The 17,525-nt window shown below is 42.3% G+C and overlaps 2 protein-coding genes across 3 annotated transcripts in view; one reads left to right on the top strand and one right to left on the bottom strand.

The window, feature by feature from the left end:
• Nucleotides 1–10,185, top strand: part of med12 (mediator complex subunit 12) — a 30,639-nt gene extending 20,454 nt beyond the window's left edge. The window contains exons 27-44 of one of the 2 annotated variants that reach the window (XM_017721479.2): nucleotides 540–719; nucleotides 1,726–1,797; nucleotides 1,961–2,121; nucleotides 2,387–2,548; nucleotides 2,765–2,876; nucleotides 3,810–3,899; nucleotides 3,990–4,099; nucleotides 4,424–4,559; nucleotides 4,864–5,013; nucleotides 5,341–5,703; nucleotides 5,936–6,080; nucleotides 6,223–6,431; nucleotides 6,660–6,734; nucleotides 7,351–7,583; nucleotides 8,239–8,407; nucleotides 9,204–9,389; nucleotides 9,537–9,624; nucleotides 9,763–10,185. In XM_017721479.2, the coding sequence (XP_017576968.1) occupies nucleotides 540–719; nucleotides 1,726–1,797; nucleotides 1,961–2,121; nucleotides 2,387–2,548; nucleotides 2,765–2,876; nucleotides 3,810–3,899; nucleotides 3,990–4,099; nucleotides 4,424–4,559; nucleotides 4,864–5,013; nucleotides 5,341–5,703; nucleotides 5,936–6,080; nucleotides 6,223–6,431; nucleotides 6,660–6,734; nucleotides 7,351–7,583; nucleotides 8,239–8,407; nucleotides 9,204–9,389; nucleotides 9,537–9,624; nucleotides 9,763–9,800 (2,679 nt within the window). In that variant the 3' untranslated portion in view covers nucleotides 9,801–10,185. The remainder of the gene's footprint in view (nucleotides 1–539; nucleotides 720–1,725; nucleotides 1,798–1,960; nucleotides 2,122–2,386; nucleotides 2,549–2,764; nucleotides 2,877–3,809; nucleotides 3,900–3,989; nucleotides 4,100–4,423; nucleotides 4,560–4,863; nucleotides 5,014–5,340; nucleotides 5,704–5,935; nucleotides 6,081–6,222; nucleotides 6,432–6,659; nucleotides 6,735–7,350; nucleotides 7,584–8,238; nucleotides 8,408–9,203; nucleotides 9,390–9,536; nucleotides 9,625–9,762) is intronic. The other variant, XM_017721480.2, reaches the window with a different exon arrangement.
• Nucleotides 10,186–10,488: 303 nt separating this feature from the next.
• Nucleotides 10,489–16,235, bottom strand: mars2 (methionyl-tRNA synthetase 2, mitochondrial). The gene is made up of 3 exons (XM_017721478.2): nucleotides 15,946–16,235; nucleotides 13,727–14,061; nucleotides 10,489–12,788 (listed from the first exon to the last, which is right to left on the bottom strand). Exons 1-3 carry the CDS (start codon nucleotides 16,199–16,201, stop codon nucleotides 11,601–11,603), a joined length of 1,779 nt encoding a protein of 592 aa, XP_017576967.2. The 5' UTR covers nucleotides 16,202–16,235; the 3' UTR covers nucleotides 10,489–11,600.
• Between the last annotated feature and the right edge of the window lie 1,290 nt (nucleotides 16,236–17,525).

The raw sequence follows: 17,525 nt of genomic DNA, 5'->3' as shown, positions 1-17,525 counted from the left end.
CATTTATTGTTCTCCAGAAGAGCAGAGTGTTGAGGCGAAACTAAGCTACTATTTTAGAGTATCTGAATCTTATTCTTGTTACTAAATTGCATGTGCATAAATAAATGTTGTATTTCTTTGTAATGCGAATCCAAATGTTTTTACTCCCTTTTGTCCCATTTCTGCACTTTATAAATTATGAATTTGCATCAGTATTGGTACTGGCAGATAAATACATGAAAAATATTGGATGTCGGCCCACAGTTCTAATGTCTGTGAAACCCCCAGTTCCTTTAGTATGGTAGATCCTAACTGCTTTGATGGAGTGCCTCTGCCCTGCGTATATAGTGTTTCCCTGCCCTCTTGCATCGCAACCACTTCAACTGAGGATAGGCATTTTATTTATCTGCTGTGGAGCAGGGAAAAAACATGTAGGGTAGGGTTACTCAAAGAACAGGAATGGAATACCATAAAACAAATGCAAAGGAAATTATTAAGTGTAAGGTGACTTGGTCATCACTTCTCCCTTGTCTTACTCGTGCTCTCCCTCTCTTTTTCAGGAGTGGGTTGGGGAGCGCTGTCTGAAGTCCCTCTCGGAGGACAGCAGTGCACTCCAGGACCCTGTGCTGGTGAACATTCAGGCACAGAGGTTGCTGCAGCTCATCTGCTACCCACACAGACAGCTGGACAGTGAGGAGGGAGACAACCCTCAGAGACAGCGCATCAAACGCATCCTTCAGGTCATATGAGTTTACACAGAAAGACCCCTACTAGTAAATGTTAGAGTTAAAGCTACAATAACTATTTTTGTTTTGTTTCTTTTTGGAGTTTTTGCTTGTTTGAAGTCTGCTCAATCAAAGACATCAAAACAAAACTAAAGACATTTTAGAACATTTTGATCATATCTTCAAAGGAGCACGCCCTGGTGAGCTACACAAATGTGACAGGAACGGCCAGGCCAGGGAAAATCTGTTTCTACAAGCTCTATCTTCCTTACATGGAGCTGGCAAGTGCAGACCCACAGGGATGTATCAGTGTCCCAGCATATGTAGCCGATACCCTGAGAACCCAGCCATGCTTCATCTGTCAGAAAAGTGAACTTACTATGAACTCTATACTGCCAGGCCTCAATAGACACAAAAGGGCCCATTGGAGATGATTGCTGACAGGCTGCTCCCTGGGGGAGGACAGTGAGGTGGTCAGGCATCTATTTCTGCAGCTGCTCTGCTGCTGCTGGATCATATGTAGTGTCCAGTAGGGAGGTGGCTGTATGTGCCAATGTCTTGGAGATTTACATTAGAGCTGTCAAAAAAATTAGAGTTCAAAATCTAGCCTGCATGCCAACCTGACTAATAAGGAATGAAGGCTAGCTGTGCTCACATAGTTACAGAACGTATGTCACTGCCACCTTAGCAGTTGGGGCTTGTTGTTCCTTTATAGTTGTTGGCGGTGCCAAATGTTGCAGTTGCATAGCTAGTCCAAGAAATTTGGAAAGTTGTTCCTTGGTCTTCAGTTTATTAGTTTGCCCTTAACAAATAAGCAACCATCACTAACTATAAGCTGCTTGTTTCTTTAAATATGCCTTCCTCCAAAAATGTTGTTCAAAATAAATCTGTAACAGTGACAAGTGTGCATGGGGGGCTTTTCAAAATAAACACACAGTTCTACCCTTCAATTCCTCATGATTTTGTCTGCAGTCCCTTTATGCTGTCTTTTCTTTTTTTTTTTTTTTCTTCTTTCTTGCAGAACATGGACCAGTGGACCATGAGGCAGTCTTCTCTTGAGCTGCAGCTCATGATCAAGCAAAGCTCAAACAATGTAAGTCAGACAAATAAGGGTATTGTGTCTTGATTTAGAGATACTTTCAAAACAACACATTTGTTAATAGTTCAGTATATTTCCCATGTTTTGCTTCCCTATTTATTTTAAACCTTAGCTCAATTTAAATAGGCTGATCAGAGTAACTTTTGATTCTCTACAGGAGCTGTATTCTCTTTTGGAAAATATTGCCAAGGCAACCATTGAAGTTTTCCAGAAGTCTGCTGAAATGAACTCCAGTAACCCTTCCTGGAATGGCTCTACTGCCTCTAGTAGCTCTGTCTCCAATAGCAACAACGCCAGCAAACTCAAACCAGTGCTCAGGTGGGTGACCCCAATCAGGTCTTAGCAGAAATCCCATCCACCAGAGGCACTTCTGGTCTTATCGAGTTTCCGTTTGACGGAGGGTTGATGGATCTTTTAAAGATGCTGTACCCATTGTGTGACCTTTGCTATATTAAGAGAATAAAGAAAATCTATCTTATCAGTCAGTGGCATGAAGGTTCTAACAAGAAACAGCTATTCTCTTCTGGTTCAGTGGCATTGCCCAGGATGGAGCTTATATGAAGTATTGTATGTTTCTCTGCAGTTCATCGGAGCGCTCGGGCGTGTGGTTGGTGGCCCCTCTGATCGCTAAGCTGCCTACCTCTGTACAAGGGCACGTACTGAAAGCGGCAGGGGAGGAATTGGAGAAGGGACAACACCTGGGCTCCTCATCCCGCAAGGAGAGAGATCGACAAAAACAGAAGAGGTTATACATAATGTTGTGTTCAGTTGTTAGAAATGGTCTTGTTCCTAGTCATTTGTCTTCTGGCTCATAACTGATACTTTTGAACTAAGATGGTATGTGGTATAAAGACTGCACCTGTGTTTCACCCATTCTGATTGCACACTGTGTTGCTGTTTGTGATAAAGGGCTAGAATGACCAGCATTCATTCTACTCCTATTTTCTGGTCCGTTTTGCAGTATGTCCCTTTTGAGCCAGCAGCCCTTCTTGTCTCTGGTGTTGACGTGCCTAAAAGGACAGGATGAGCAGAGAGAGGGCCTCCTTACCTCTCTCTACAGCCAAGTACAGCAGGTACAATATATTGCAGAGATTTCTCCAGATTCTCTGAGTCTTTTGATGATATTATGGACTATTATGATGAAATCCCTAAATTCTGTGAATTCCATTGCACATTGAGAAATGTGGTTCTTGAACTGTTGGACTATTTGCTCACGCAGGTGTTCACAAAGTGGTGAACCTCGCCCCGTTCTTGCTTGTGAACAACTGAGCCTTTCAGGGATGCTCCCTTTATACCCAATCATGACACTCACCTGTTTCCAATTAACCTGTTCATCTGTGGAATGTTCCAAACAGGTGTTTTTTCAGCATTCCTCAACTTTCCCAGTCTTTTGTTGCCCCTGTCCCAACTTCTTTGGAATGTGTTGCAGGCATCAAATTCAAAATGAGTGAATATTTGCAAAAAACAAAGTTTATCTGTTTGAACATTAAATATCTTGTCTCTGTAGTGTATTCAATTGAATATAGGTTTAAAAGGATTTGCAGATCATCGTATTCTGTTTTTATTTATGTTTTACACAACGTCCCAACTTCATTGGATTTGGGGTTGTAGTTGTTATTTTAGTTTTAGTTGTTATCATGATGAATGCTGTGATGGTAGGCATTTGTTAAGGGTAGAATAAAATGAAAACAGTAGATTGAGCGCAGCTTGGCTCCAGTTTTCCTTAAAGACAGCCATACACAAACACTTCTTAATAGGTCTCCATAGTCCTATTTCATTTTAGTTAAGTTTGCAGTGGACATCATGGTTCTGATTTAGTTGTATTGTTTTGAAAACTTTTCAACAGTTTATTACAGAACATATATTTTTACCCAAAAGCTGTACTGTACAGCAGCAGCACTGCGCTTTCATAAATCTGCGGTGCCATTTTTGAGAGGTTTGTATTTTAGTACCAGACACTACATATTTGGATTTAACTTGATGCTACGACTACTCATTTTGGACAGATTGTCACTAACTGGCGTGAAGACCAGTATCAGGATGACTGCAAGGCCAAGCAGATGATGCATGAGGCTCTGAAGTTGCGGCTCAATTTGGTAAGGATTTTTTGTTTTTCATCTTAAATTGCAATGTGTTAATGGGATGTGTTTCCTCTGGTCATTCATTCATTCTTTGTCTTGTTCTAGGTGGGTGGGATGTTTGACACAGTTCAGCGAAGCACACAACAGACCACTGAGTGGGCAGTGCTTCTCCTCGACATCATCAGTAGTGGGACCGTGGACATGCAGTCTAACAAGTGAGTTCTGAGAATGTTCATGAAATTTTTCAGAGGACGAGTTCAACCTTTCCTGTTATGTTTAATTTGAATGTGGTTACTTTGGTAGGGAAAGCCAATCTTGGACATGCACCAGTTTGCAACATACATGGGCCCAGATTTCTGCCTATGACCTGTCACACCTATTACCTATCCATTACTTTTGTTAATGAAGTAAATAGTATTTAACAATCAAACAAAATCAGTGAGCTGTTATTGGACACTTTAGTATGTTATGTTTAGTCTCTTCTTCTCTGCAAAAATCTCCCTCACTCTCTGTTCTGGATCTCTCTCTCTTTTGATCAGTGAGCTGTTCACCACTGTGCTGGACATGCTGAGTGTGTTGATCAATGGAACTCTCGCAGCAGACATGTCCAGCATCTCTCAGGGCAGCATGGAGGAGAACAAAAGGGCTTACATGAACCTGGTCAAGAAACTTAGGGTGAGACAGTCTTACTCAGCATCATCAGCCAGATACAGTTATTCCTGAAAAAATCCTTAACGGAATGTTTTATCTAAAAATGCTAATGTGGCTGACTGTGCATAAAAGTAAGTTATGACCAGCTGGAATGAATTGCTAATTTGCAAAATGAAGTAGCCCATGCGTCCTTTTATTTACTGTGTGCAATAATGCTGGTGAGTGATGGTAGCTGTAATTCTGTTATGCATTGTGGAACACTTGTTTTATTTCTCAGATAAATGCTGAAAGGTGATTAATTGACACAATAAATTGATTTGCTCTGCAGAAAGAGTTGGGGGATCGGCAGTCTGAGAGTTTGGAGAAAGTGCGACAATTACTGCCACTACCCAAGCAGACTCGGGACGTCATTACATGTGAACCCCAGGGCTCGCTCATAGACACCAAGGGCAACAAAATTGCTGGATTTGAGAAGGAGGTACTTGTCGCCATCGGTTTTGTGTAATATTTAGTATTGACCAATTATTACTCAGTTGCTTGTTGAATAATATGTTGGACTGTAGCAATGAAAATGTACTTGTTTACTTAATATTCAGCCTATGGCCATGGGCTCAACATGTCTGCAATGTGAACATCTGTTGAAAAACTCACATGACTGTGAAATCACATTTTAAAAAAAAATAACCACCTGACATTGTGTTCAGAGAAAAGGCTCCATGATCCAGTGTTTTGATTGATTCTGTCTTGTATATTGATGTAATCTTGAAATCATTCTGATATCTTCTGTCTGTGGTTCTTGCTGCAGGGTCTGCAGGTGTCAACAAAGCAGAAGATCTCTCCATGGGATGTTTTTGAGGGCCTAAAGCACTCGGCTCCACTCTCCTGGGGATGGTTCGGCACAGTTCGTGTCGACCGCAAAGTCACCCGCTTCGAAGAACAGCAAAGGCTCCTCCTTTACCACACCCACTTGAAACCCAAACCACGTAGTTATTACCTGGAGCCCCTACCTCTACCACCGGAGGAAGAGGAGCCTCTTACTCCTGTGCAACAAGAACCAGAAAAGAAGATGGTGGAGGCAGTGAAATCAGAGAAGAGTGTGCCCAGTGTGGCCCCAGATCCCAACAAGAAGAAGAAGAAAAAGAAAACTCCATCTACAAGTAAACCAGAGGTTAGTTACATAGATGTTGAGTCTTAATTCAGTTTTGAGTGTTGCATAAGGTTGGTTTTCCAGGTGTAGATTACTGCTTACAATAGGGTAAAAATTAATCTTCAGTGGATAATCCTCTTCTAACAGTCAAGTGGCATCTAGGGACACCCTTAATCTGAAAATTGATTAACTACCCCTTGCATTTTAAAAAGCTATAGGCTGAGTGACTGATGTATTTATCTGGGCTTTTCAGGACTACACTGCTCGTAACCCAAACGTGATGTCCTATGGAGGCATGAACAGTGAACTCATGAACATGGCCCAGCCCAACCACCCTTACAGAATGGGCTACAACCAACCATCTATTATATACACCCAGAATCAACCCCTTCCTCCAGGTAAGATATGGATAGAGACCAAAACATAAACATATAGTAATGTGGTCTGTGCACAATATTGTATTACAATGATGTTCTTGAATAAAACAATTAAAAATTAATCTGTAATCTCAAACTCTCATCATCAATGGTTCTCTGTTAGGTGGTCCAGGACTGGAGCCCCCATACCGACCTCGCATGCCTGTGAATAAGATGATGCCCACACGGCCCAACTACCCCGGCATAATGGGCAACCTCCAAGGTGGAATAGGCATGATGGGCATGGACAACAAGCAGTACCCAATGGGCTTCAAGCCACAGCCTACTATGGCCCAGGGCCAGATGCTCCGCCAGCAGCTCCAGGTCAGACTGGTGAGTCTGAATATAGCCATTGAGAATCCAGCCCCAGAGAAACACCAGCTGAGACCTGGAGATTTCTTAATTAACCATTTCTTGTTATGCCTTATTTCTAGTTTTATGTGCAGATAGTTTTAGCTTTTGGCTTTGGTATTGGTGCTGTGTTTACGTGCTTGCTGAAAAAAGAATGTTCTGAATGCTCGAAAATTAAAAACTTTATTGTTGGTGTTTGCTGGTTTTTAGAACCAGAGTATGCTGGGACAACAGATGAGGCCGATGCCACCAAATCAGCCGTACACCACAATGCAGCCATCACAGGCAAGCCTTTCTGCATTTGCTTTCATTCACATCATCTCCTCTAATTAAAAGTTTTCCATGCAAGATTAAGCCAGTTATGGCATTCCTGACTACAGAATCTGTCATTGTTCTTACTTTTTTAATAGTATAAACTAGATTTCATTCCAGTTTCATTCAAATGTGTTCCTGCATGATCATTCTTCTATTACTTTTCTGCTTACATTCTTCTACTTCTACTTGCATTTTTTTTTTTTAATGTCAACTTCAACATAAATGCATTATGGTATATTTTGATAAAGTGATATATAATTATGGAATCAGTTTAAGATGTTGTAATGACCATTAAAAAGGATTGCACGTGCATACAAACTTGCTTTTTGGCAAAATTTGCCATTTTGAGTGGAGTCCTGAATCAAACTGCTTTCTCAAACACAGATTATATGTAGAGGAGGTTAAATGTACACCGTCATGGTGATTTTTTTTTTTTTTTTTTTTTTTGGGTCTGTGGAAACTGGCCATTTATTTTCCTGACGTGTGTCTTTTAAGTAACAGTGATATTATGAAGTGTCTGAAAATACAGTTGTGTTAAGGTATCTTCTCTGTAAACAGCTGCTTACTTCTGCTGTCCTCCCTTCAGAACATTCCACAGGGCTATACCAGCTATGGTTCCCACATGGGAATGCAGCCACACCCCTCTCAGACAGGAGCAATAGTTCCTTCCTCGTACGGTAACCCAGGCTTCCAGGGAGCCCATCCTGGTACAAACCCTGGAGTAGTGGATCCTCTGAGGCAAATGCAGCAAAGGCCCAGCGGATATGTCCACCAGCAAGCTCCTGGTGCCTACACACACAGCATGCAAAACGCACAGAGGTTAGTGCGCAAATATACATTTTCACAAGCATATGAGCAGATTCTTCACCATCCACATTCACGTGCTCCTGCAGTTACACTCAAATAATTTACAAACTCACTCACTCAGTGATCTGTTTCCCATCTTGAAGCCACTGCACGCCAGATGTGCCGCATTATACAGCGCAGCTTCTTTCTATTATTACATTAATTTAATCCCAGAATGAGACCACAAAAATCACTGTTAGGTGACATGTGACTTGAACAGAGAAAAGCAGTCAGATGGTAGTCTTTAAGAGACAAATGCTGATGGCTTTGTACCTTAGTCAATGTTACTAGCATTTGTCTTTTAGCTTGAAAACAAGTTTGTGTAGAGATAATTGGGTTCATGCAAAACATTTCACTAAATGGTAAAATGTCAGTAAAAAGTAAAAAGTAGATTGTAAAGTCTGTAAATCATTCTGTGTTGTGCAGCTGCGTTTTTGATATGATGGCATGCAAAGCCATGTTAGGCTACACAGGCTACACGCAGTACGTGACATGGTGCAGTGTGTCCAGTCTGTAGTGGCCTTTACCTGCATTTTTCTCAATTTCAAATCACAGACAATTTTCATGATCTGATTTTTTTTTTTTTTTTTTTTTTTTTTTTTTTTTTTCCCCCACCAACATTTCTCAGGTTCACCCATCAGCCCATACAGCAGGCTCCCATGATGCACAGCCTGGGGCAGGGTCACATGGGGGCACAGGGGGTGCACCCTGGCATGCGGCCGAACCAGATGCTGGACCAGCAGCAGCAGCAGCAACAGGCGCAGCAGCAACAGTTTCTGAGGCAGCAGGCCCTCCGGGTATGTACACACCTGCCCTCACTCTGCCTGCTTTTAACAGGCCTGTGTTCACATCATCAGTTTATTCAGTATTTATTCAGTACCCTAATTGAGGATTTGCTGATATGGTCCACATATCACATGCTTTGACTCTTGAATAAATTGAATGTGGAAGACATGATTATAATGATTACTATTTTGATGTCTGCTATCTTGACCAACGAAATTTTTGCCTCGGAATTATGTGCATATATTTAACAGTGGGAAGTAAGCCATCCTTGATACAGACACGGATATAGCCAACTACTATCAATGTTTGCAACAAGCACCAAGCACAGTTGATAGAAGAAATATGTGCAGTCATGAGACTCATTGCAAAGGAAATTTTCACACAGTAGAGAAGTTTCTACTATTTAAATGCCCAGCCTCAGAGTAGGCTGCAGGAAGCTATGCAGTGCCAACATTTGGCTAAATCAAAAAAATCCTGATTTTAAAAGTATTGTAGTATCTATTATTCATGTATTCTATAATTTTATGGGTATTTTTGTCCTTATTGTACTCTACAGGCTACAGTAAAGTAAGACATTTACAGAAACATTTTTATTGTGCACTGTCTCTGTAAATCTAGTCTTTTTTCCCAAAATTTGAATATCATCCTGGTGAAGAAGACGTATGTAAACTTAGTGGTGGCATTTCAGATGCAATATAGTGATTTGGCTTTATTTTGCATTAAAGCATATAAACGTTCTAAAGTGTTCATTTGTCTTAGCTGTGTGTGTGTTTTGTGTCTGAACATGATAAATTACCTCTTTAATAGCAACAAGCTCAACAGCAGCAGGTCCAGCAGCAGCAGGTTCCCTCCCAGCAAGTGCAGCAGCCTCAGCAGGTGCCATCTCAGCAGGTGCAGGTGCAGGTGCAACAGCAACAGGTCCAGCAGCAGCAGGTGGGGGCAGCACAGCCCCCTACCCAGGCCCAGACTCAGGCCTTAGGCATGCAGCCTGTGGTAAGCTCTCAAGAAGAGGACATAGGCTGGCCTTCTCTATAGATAGCAGCATTTTGTGTGTTTAATCTGAATGCAGAGCAAGATTTTTTTTTTTTTTTTTTTTTTTTCCTTTTCATTTTATATTAGTGACATGTTTGTGTGTTTCAGTTCCCTCGGCAGGGACAAGGCATGCAGCAGACCCAGCAGCAGCAGCAGACCGCAGCGCTGGTCAGACAGCTCCAACAGCAACTGTCAAGTAAGCACGCGGATTCAGCCACCTAGTTTGTTTTTGTTCCGTTTTAGTTTGTTTGCAGAATCCCAGTCATTTTTAAAATGTGTGCTTATTTGTAGTTGTAGAATGGGGTTTTAACAATGAAATGACTTTTCTCTGCAGGCACGCAACCTGGACAGAACACCAACTCTTACTACTAATAGTGTGAGACCTGTGTGGCTGTGAGAAGTGGATGCAGCCCTTCTAAAATAGACTGTGGTCTAGAGTGATTCCATGTGGGCAAGAAAGCCTAGAAGATCAGTGGCATAGAAAATACTTTGGGCCTAGAAGATTCCCAGATGATCATCGATAATCTGACCACAGTGCTGTTTATGTACTACAATTAAACCCACTCTCTGTAAGATGTGTAATTCCAAAATCATCTGAAGGACTGTGCTGTGAAATAGAGATCATGGAGAGCAATGACGGAAGACTGTGTAAAAAGAAAAAGTACAAGAAATTATAAGAATAATGCAATTTTTTAATTTTATTTCACTTTGTACAATTTTTCAGTTTCGTGTATTCTCATTAAAAACAAAAATCATGTCAGGTTTTTATCTCTTGTCCCAGAGTGTGAGTAGTCTACTAGACAAAGGAACAAAGTGGGGGGGGGGGATGTATGTATATGTGTGTGTGTATATATATATTATGATCACCTCCTTGTTTCTATGCTTATTTTCCATTTCATCAGCTCCATTTACTATATAGGAGCACTTTGCAGTTCTACAATTACAGACTGTAGTCCAGCTGTTGTTTGGCCCACTTTTACCCTGTTCTTCAGTGGTCAGGACCCTCATGGACCCTCAATGAGCAGGTACTATTAGGGTGGTGGATCATTCTGAGCACTGCAGTAACCCTGGTGTTGGTGTGAGTGGATCACACAAAGCAGCAGAGGAGTTTTTAAACACTGGCCACTCTATTAGACACTCCTACCTTGTTGGTCCACCTTGCAGATGTAGAGACAGTAGCTCATGTGTGTCAGCATAGTTTGTATTAGTCATCCTCTAGTGCTTCATCATTCATAGAGACAGAGAGATAGATAGAAACAAGTTTTAGATGGTTGTTTTTGAACATGGCACTACTGCCTAAAGGATCTGTATGGCAAAATATGGCATTACTACATTATGATCTAGGTCTGTTTGCTGGTTTGCCCACCCCTAAACATATCCTCTTATAACTCCTGTCCTGGAGGGCACAGCGTGGTAAAGCTCCAACATACTCACAAAACCTGGGTCCAGCTTCACAAAGCATGTTCAACTCCAGTTCTAGGTCTATAAAACCCAACAACTGGAATTAGTTACTTCTCTCCATTAACCCAGGGTTAAATACTTGTGCTTGTTTTTGACAAAGAAAAGGGTGAAGGAATTAAAGCACTTCTACCAGTGCCACTGTGATAATGCTTAATAGAGTAATAACTGCCTTATATTCTTAATAGATATGGAGTTTGCTTTCCTTCTCTCCTTAAATATGTTACATTCTTCATGTGATTGACATGGTATCAATCAGTCCCTGATTGGTCAAAAGATGACGGGAAATCCTGCTCTAGAGCAGATCAGGCATACAGCTTAAAGTGCCGTAGTGATGTAGCGTGGTAAACAGTGATCCACCACGGGGACAAAAATCCAGGGATAGATTAATCCAAGCTGTGTTGGAGTTAAAACACCCCTCTGCTTCAGAAACACCACTGAACATTGTTTCAGCATTTAAAATAATCTGCTTTTACTGAGAGGCTTTAAAATTTGTGTAGGCTAACTAAAACACTACAATCTGAAAAAGAACACTGACACACTTTTGTAACTTTGTGCGCATATATATATATATATGATAACCTCAACACAACCGACAGTGTCTTCCTGCCATTATCATTAACTTATCAAATGATGGCTGGCCTCTGCCTCCCTCTAGTGGTAAAAGTTCCTACTACAGCACTGCAAGTTTTATCATTACAGGATTTTATCAAACTACTGAGGCCTTGGTGGTTTTCCTGTTTTTTTGGAGTGCGCTCGGAGTTTGTTCCTCTCTAGGCGATTAAAAAGCACCCCAGTGTCTGCACCTAATGCTCTTCCTTCATAAGGACAGTCTCTTCCTTCATGCTTAGACAGAAAATCAAGTGCATGGTCCCAGCTTCTCTCACCAGGCCTCACCCCTAACCTGGAGAGGATCTTATCTGCTAGTCCTGGTACAACCGGCTGCAACAGAATGCCATATACCCTGAGACACTCCATAGACACATGAAGTATTGTGTCATGCCAGAGTCTGTCCTTGGGTTCACTACAGTTGAGCTTCCATGGAGCATGTCTTTGGATAAAGCCATTGGTTAGGCGTACACACCTACTAATAGCTTCCAGTGCTTTGTACACATGCAGGTTCTCAAAGTTCTCCATCACCACAGCAGGGAGCTCAGACACGGCTCTGACCATCTTATGATCCTCTAACACAGCTCTGCCACTCAGCCCCTCTGAAACCTTCGGAAAGGATGTGTCACAGAACTGAGGATATACTTGCTCTGGATTGAGAGAGGGTGCAGTACATCGATTGAGAAGACCCCCAAGAGAGTCAGCCAACTCACTGTTGCACAACTTCACCACTTTGTCATCGTCATAATCGCAGTCCGTGTCCGGAACCCCCTGTCTCAGAAGAAAGTATCTCAGGCCATCCACTGTGAACGTATGTGACCTCTCAAGGGGGTCTATCACATTCCCAAGACTTTTGGACATTTTCTTCCCCTGTACTGTCCAGTGAGAGTGCACATATATAGCCTGAGGAAGGGGCAGTCCTGCGGCTAAGAGAAATGCCGGCCAATATATGGCATGGAACTTTAAGATGTCTTTACCTACAACGTGATGGACGCCGCTCCACCACTGCGAGTGCTTCTCAGGATAACCCACAACTGTCAGATAGTTCACCAAAGCGTCCAACCACACATAGATTGTCTGTTCAGGATCCCTGGGAACTGGAATGCCCCACTGCAGGCGGCTTCTCTGCCGCGACACTGATAAATCAGGCAGATCGTTCTCCAACCACTGAAGGACGAGATGATAAAACCTTTCCGGCTGAATGGCTTTTGGGTTTGCCTTCAACCAGTCCTGTAGCTCAGTGCGAAAATCAGAGAGGCGGAACAGGTAGTTGTCTTCTTTCATCCACTCCACCTGTTAAGACGAAGGAAAATTTTATCAGTTCAACACAACAGTAGAAAACGGTGTTGCATTTTCAGGAGCCTTAAACTTATTTGTGTTTTCTCTGCTCTCCCATCCACATTCACCCCAAGATCTGATGAGTTGAGTCTGGAAAAATAGCAATTAGACATGGGTTCCAGTGATGCAACACGATGAAAAGCAATACATAAGCACTAAAATAGATAGTGCTGATTAAAAGTCTTAAGTAACTTAGACAAATATACATAAAAGCTATTTTAAATATTTTTATATTGCTTTATTACTTTTTGAAAAGAAGAAATTCTGGTTAGCTTTTAGTGCATTCATGTGTGTTTGCATTTAGTCTAATGTCAAAGTGTTTTTCCATACAAAAACTTTCCAGAGAAATGGTTTTAAGCTATTTGCTTAGGTGCCCAAGTCTTTTGTGCAGTACTGTAGATTCCACTGAAGTTTACCTTCCATAACTGCCCTACATGGCAAACCAGTAGTAATACAAGACTTACGATGGTTATTCAGCTGCATTCATTGTGGAATGTTCAAATTTATTATTTTCAATAAAGTATGCACTCATTTCTGGCCAAAGCAACATTTGTGCATTCACTGTATTTTAAAAGTAATTCGGAATTATATAATTATATATATTTTACAATGATCAACCCAAAACATTGTGAAATGTAAGATTTCATGATGTGTTGTGGCTTTTCTGAAAACATGAAAACAATACTTAATCATGAATTCTGTCAGAGAGATGAGTCGGGACAGCATTTTAAACTCTAGTTTTAGGCCAAATATCCCTCTAAAAACTGTAATAGAATTATTGTGAGGTCAGAGATTTACACGTCTGCTAATGGGACCTAACCAGTTAACCTGATTTGTCCCAGACACACATTTCCCCACCGGGGAGCAACAGAGCTGATTCACTTTCACCTTACCTTATGTCCACTCTCTGTGGAGACTTTGATCTCCCTCCCCAAGGAATCAGTTCCCTCAGTCACTTGAGTTGGCGTGAGAAAGCTTTCATCCGGTGTGGAATACCAGCCTTCATAACTCCCTTTGTAGATGAACCCGTTGTTGAGAAGCACCGTCCAGAAATGCTCCACTGCCCGCCGGTGTCTGTCCTCCGTGGTCCGCACATAGTCTGTGTATGAAACACTACAACTTCTAAACACCTCCTTAAACCTGGATGACACCTCGGTACAGAAGTCCAGGGGGTCTTTACCCGCAGCGGCAGCTGCCTGCTGGATCTTAAGTCCGTGCTCATCAGTACCTGCAAAAACGAATCCAAGAGTGGCCTCACTGTCAGTTCACTGCTACTGGCTGCAGACAGAGACACAGAAAGAGCCACTATGCACAAGCACAGAAGTAAGGGATTAGGTAGGTTCACAGTCTTCTTTGGGAGGCTGAGATCAAGGAAGGTGGAACACGGTGGCAGCGTGCTTTACTGCTTATCACTGTTACTTAAATGTTGCTGTACGAGTGCTGAATAAAGAAATGTAGACACACACACACACATTTTCTAAGCTGCTTATCCCTCTGGGTCGTGGGGGGAGCTGGACCCTATCCCAGCGGTCATTGGGCGGAAGGCAGGATACACCCTGGGCAGGTCACCAGTCTGATAAGACTTCCCTGTAGCAAACCTGCACTTAAATCCATTCACTGTCTTTATATGGTCAATATACTAAATGTCCAAAAATATCAAGGTGCCCCTTCAACTAAGTGAATTCAGCTATTTTAAGGTGCAGCCATTGCTAATGCACACATTGCCAACAGAATGGGATGCTCAACAGCAGCTGCACACAATCTAAGGCCATCACACGTCGACTGGAGGGGTGTAAAGCCCTCCAGCATTGGGCTGAGGAGCAGCAGGACTGCATTCTGTGGAAAGATGGAGCTCCATCCAGTACTTTGGTATGAACTGGAGTAGTGTTTGTAATTCAGAACTAATTAAACGCCCATTAAAATCCAAAATAAATGTTTTTAGTGTTGATCAGTACCAATAAAAAGAAGCACAAATCTGATCTGGAAAGCACGTTGTTACTGTACTATTTCTTGACTCTTACGGTCCTTTCTTCTTTTTCTTCTTAATTAATACCATATTTATTATTATTGGGGTACCTTGCTAAAACATTTAGAACAACATGCAGATCAGACTAAAAACTTCAATGACAATAAAAAACAAATGCCATTGTAATAGGTAACAAAAAAGAATGTCTGCAGTGATTACCTGAGATCTTTCTCCTGTTTATAATATTAGTTTTTCTGTTTATTACCAACATACAAAGCATGAGGGATCTATATGATGCGTAACTGCAGACAGACGTTCACACCGTTTTAAATTTGAATTGCTGCATGTGAGCCTGACCTTGGTCCCCCCTACTTGTCAGACCACATTTGGCTCTTGTGGCTGAATGCAATGAAATCCTCGCAGCAATGTTCAAACACATTTTAAAAAGAAGTAACCTGGTTATCTTGTAATGTTGAGTTCATACCATACAGGAGCACGTTGTAGTTCCAGACTGTAGTCCATATATTTCTCTGCATGCTTTGTTAGACCCCTTTTACCCTGTGCACCCCCACAGAGCAGGTATTATTTGGGTGCCCAGCACTGCAATGACACGTACGTGGTGGTGGTGTCTCAGTGCGTGTTGCACTGGCACAAGTGGATCAGACACAGCAGCGCTGCTGGAGTTTTTAAACACTGTGTCCACTCACTGTCCACTCTATTAGACACTCCTGCCTTGTCGGTCCACCTTGTAGATGATGATGATGATGGCTCATCTGCTGCAGCACAGTTTGTGTTGGTCATCCTCTAGTCCTTCATCAGTGGTCACATGATTTTGCCTCTCTGGTGGCCTACTCTCACTCCAGCAGCACTGCTGTGTCTGATCCACTCGTACCGGCGCAACACGGACCAGCAAACCACCATCACGTCTGTGTAACTGCACTGCTGAGAATGATCCACCACCCATACAATACCTGCTCTGTGGGGGTCCTGACCACTGAAGAGGAGCGTCAAAGGGGCCAAACACAGAAACCGAAGCACCACAGCCTGTTACTGTAGAGGGCGCGTGCAGGGTAGATGGTCAGCGAGTGTGGACACAAGGCAGGTGCGCTTAGTGAAGTAGCTGACCAGCGTGTATTTAAGACATACCTGTAGCGAACCTGCAGCCGAGGCCCTGCAGCGTCCTGTACCTGTACAGACAGTCGGCTATGACGGCCGAGTGCACGTGGCCGAGGTGAGGAGCAGCGTTCACATAGAAGATAGGCGTGGTGACGTAATACGGCGGCGCCTGGCTGAGTCTCTTGGTGGTCAGAGACGGACGGACCTGGGGCAGCTCAGAAACCACCCTCCGCAAAACGGCTCCGCTGATTCTCAAGCGCAAACCCCGACAGCTCGCCGTCAACATGGCAAACTCACCGGCCGCAGCTCTGCTTCCGGTGTCGCTGTGTTCGCGACTAGACACTTAGGTCCAATCAAAGTGTGGCCTAAAGAGATGAGCCCCTTGCGGGAGCTGACGCCCCGAGACCATAACGGACCACTGCAGACCTGTATTTACCAGATGTGGACGAAGTACACAGGTCATGTACTTGGGTTAAAGTAGAGACCCCCCAAGGAAAATATTAGTCCAGTAAAAGTAGAAGTCCTTACTCTAGACCTCCACTTGAGTAAAAGTACTAAAGGCTTCAAATGTACTTAAGCATAAAGTAAAAGTACTGAAAGAGTAATTCTGCCTCTGATGTCCTGTTATCATTTTTTATATCCAGACTGGCTTCATGAACTCATTTCAGGTGAAAGTCCTCCAGCGTCTCTCTTGGTAAACCAGTCTTTTAATAGAACGTCATTAATTAGTGACGCTGACGTCTATTAAAATGATCATAAGCACAAAACACTGAAGGTAAACAGTTTCCATCAGGGAGAACCGAGTGGCTCTGAAATCACTTTTACACACAAGCAGAGTTTCAGTTTCAGATTTATTTACAACTTAGTTCCAAGTTTAAGTTGAATAAAAACTGGCTTTAAACTCAGGATCACAGATGAGCTCCTTTACTATGTTGATCTGTAGGCGTCTGTTCATAAACATAAACCAGCCCAAACTCATTTACTATAAAATGAAATGGTGTTTGTAGAAATTCAGAAAAAAGCCGCGTCAGTCTCGACTGCATATGTGGACATATTTCTATATTGTGCTCTATTTACACAAAGTTAGGTTAGTTCATCATTTATGTTGAACAGGCTCTCCCAAATTTTTACGCTGCTGCACTGATGTTGAACTGCGTGCTGCACTGGGTCGGTATGACCAACAGGTCAAAACAAGCTCAGAACAAAGTGACCGCTGTGCCCTGAATGGTGCTCTGGCTTTGCGCTTCTTTTGTTTTGACATGTTACGTTTTTATTCACACAGAAACCAAAAGGAGCGACAGATTTCTCAGAATGTAGTGGAGTAAAAAGTAAAAAGTCGTCCAGAATAGAAAATCTTCAGTAAATTACAGATACACGAAAAAACTACTTAAGTACAGTAACGAATTACATTTACTCAGTTACTGCCCACCAGTGATATATACTACATATATACTCCACCGAGGAGACTCGAGTCATTTCTGATATGTGATTTAAAACTGTGGCGTTTAAGGAGCAAATAATGTTGTTGATGCTGCAGGTTTGGCTAATAGAAAGTTCTGGAAATGTGCTGCTGTGTTTTATGTCATTTTACCCCACAGACTATGAGCTTT

This window comes from Pygocentrus nattereri, chromosome 11, assembly GCF_015220715.1.
Source record: "Pygocentrus nattereri isolate fPygNat1 chromosome 11, fPygNat1.pri, whole genome shotgun sequence".
Lineage (NCBI taxonomy): Eukaryota > Metazoa > Chordata > Actinopteri > Characiformes > Serrasalmidae > Pygocentrus > Pygocentrus nattereri.
The sequence above is the reverse complement of the archived record's forward strand: the minus strand, read 5'-3'. Positions and strand labels throughout refer to the sequence as shown.

What these genes read in the sequence shown, in the direction of transcription:
- mars2 (XM_017721478.2), bottom strand. Translation starts at nt 16,201, where the DNA reads ATGTTGACGGCGAGCTGTCGGGGTTTGCGCTTGAGAATCAGCGGAGCC. An exon ending in CGGCTGCAGGTTCGCTACAG is followed by an intron (nt 14,062 to 15,945) that starts GTATGTCTTAAA and finishes TCGTTTTTGCAG; the next exon opens with GTACTGATGAGCACGGACTT. An exon ending in CCACAGAGAGTGGACATAAG is followed by an intron (nt 12,789 to 13,726) that starts GTAAGGTGAAAG and finishes TCGTCTTAACAG; the next exon opens with GTGGAGTGGATGAAAGAAGA.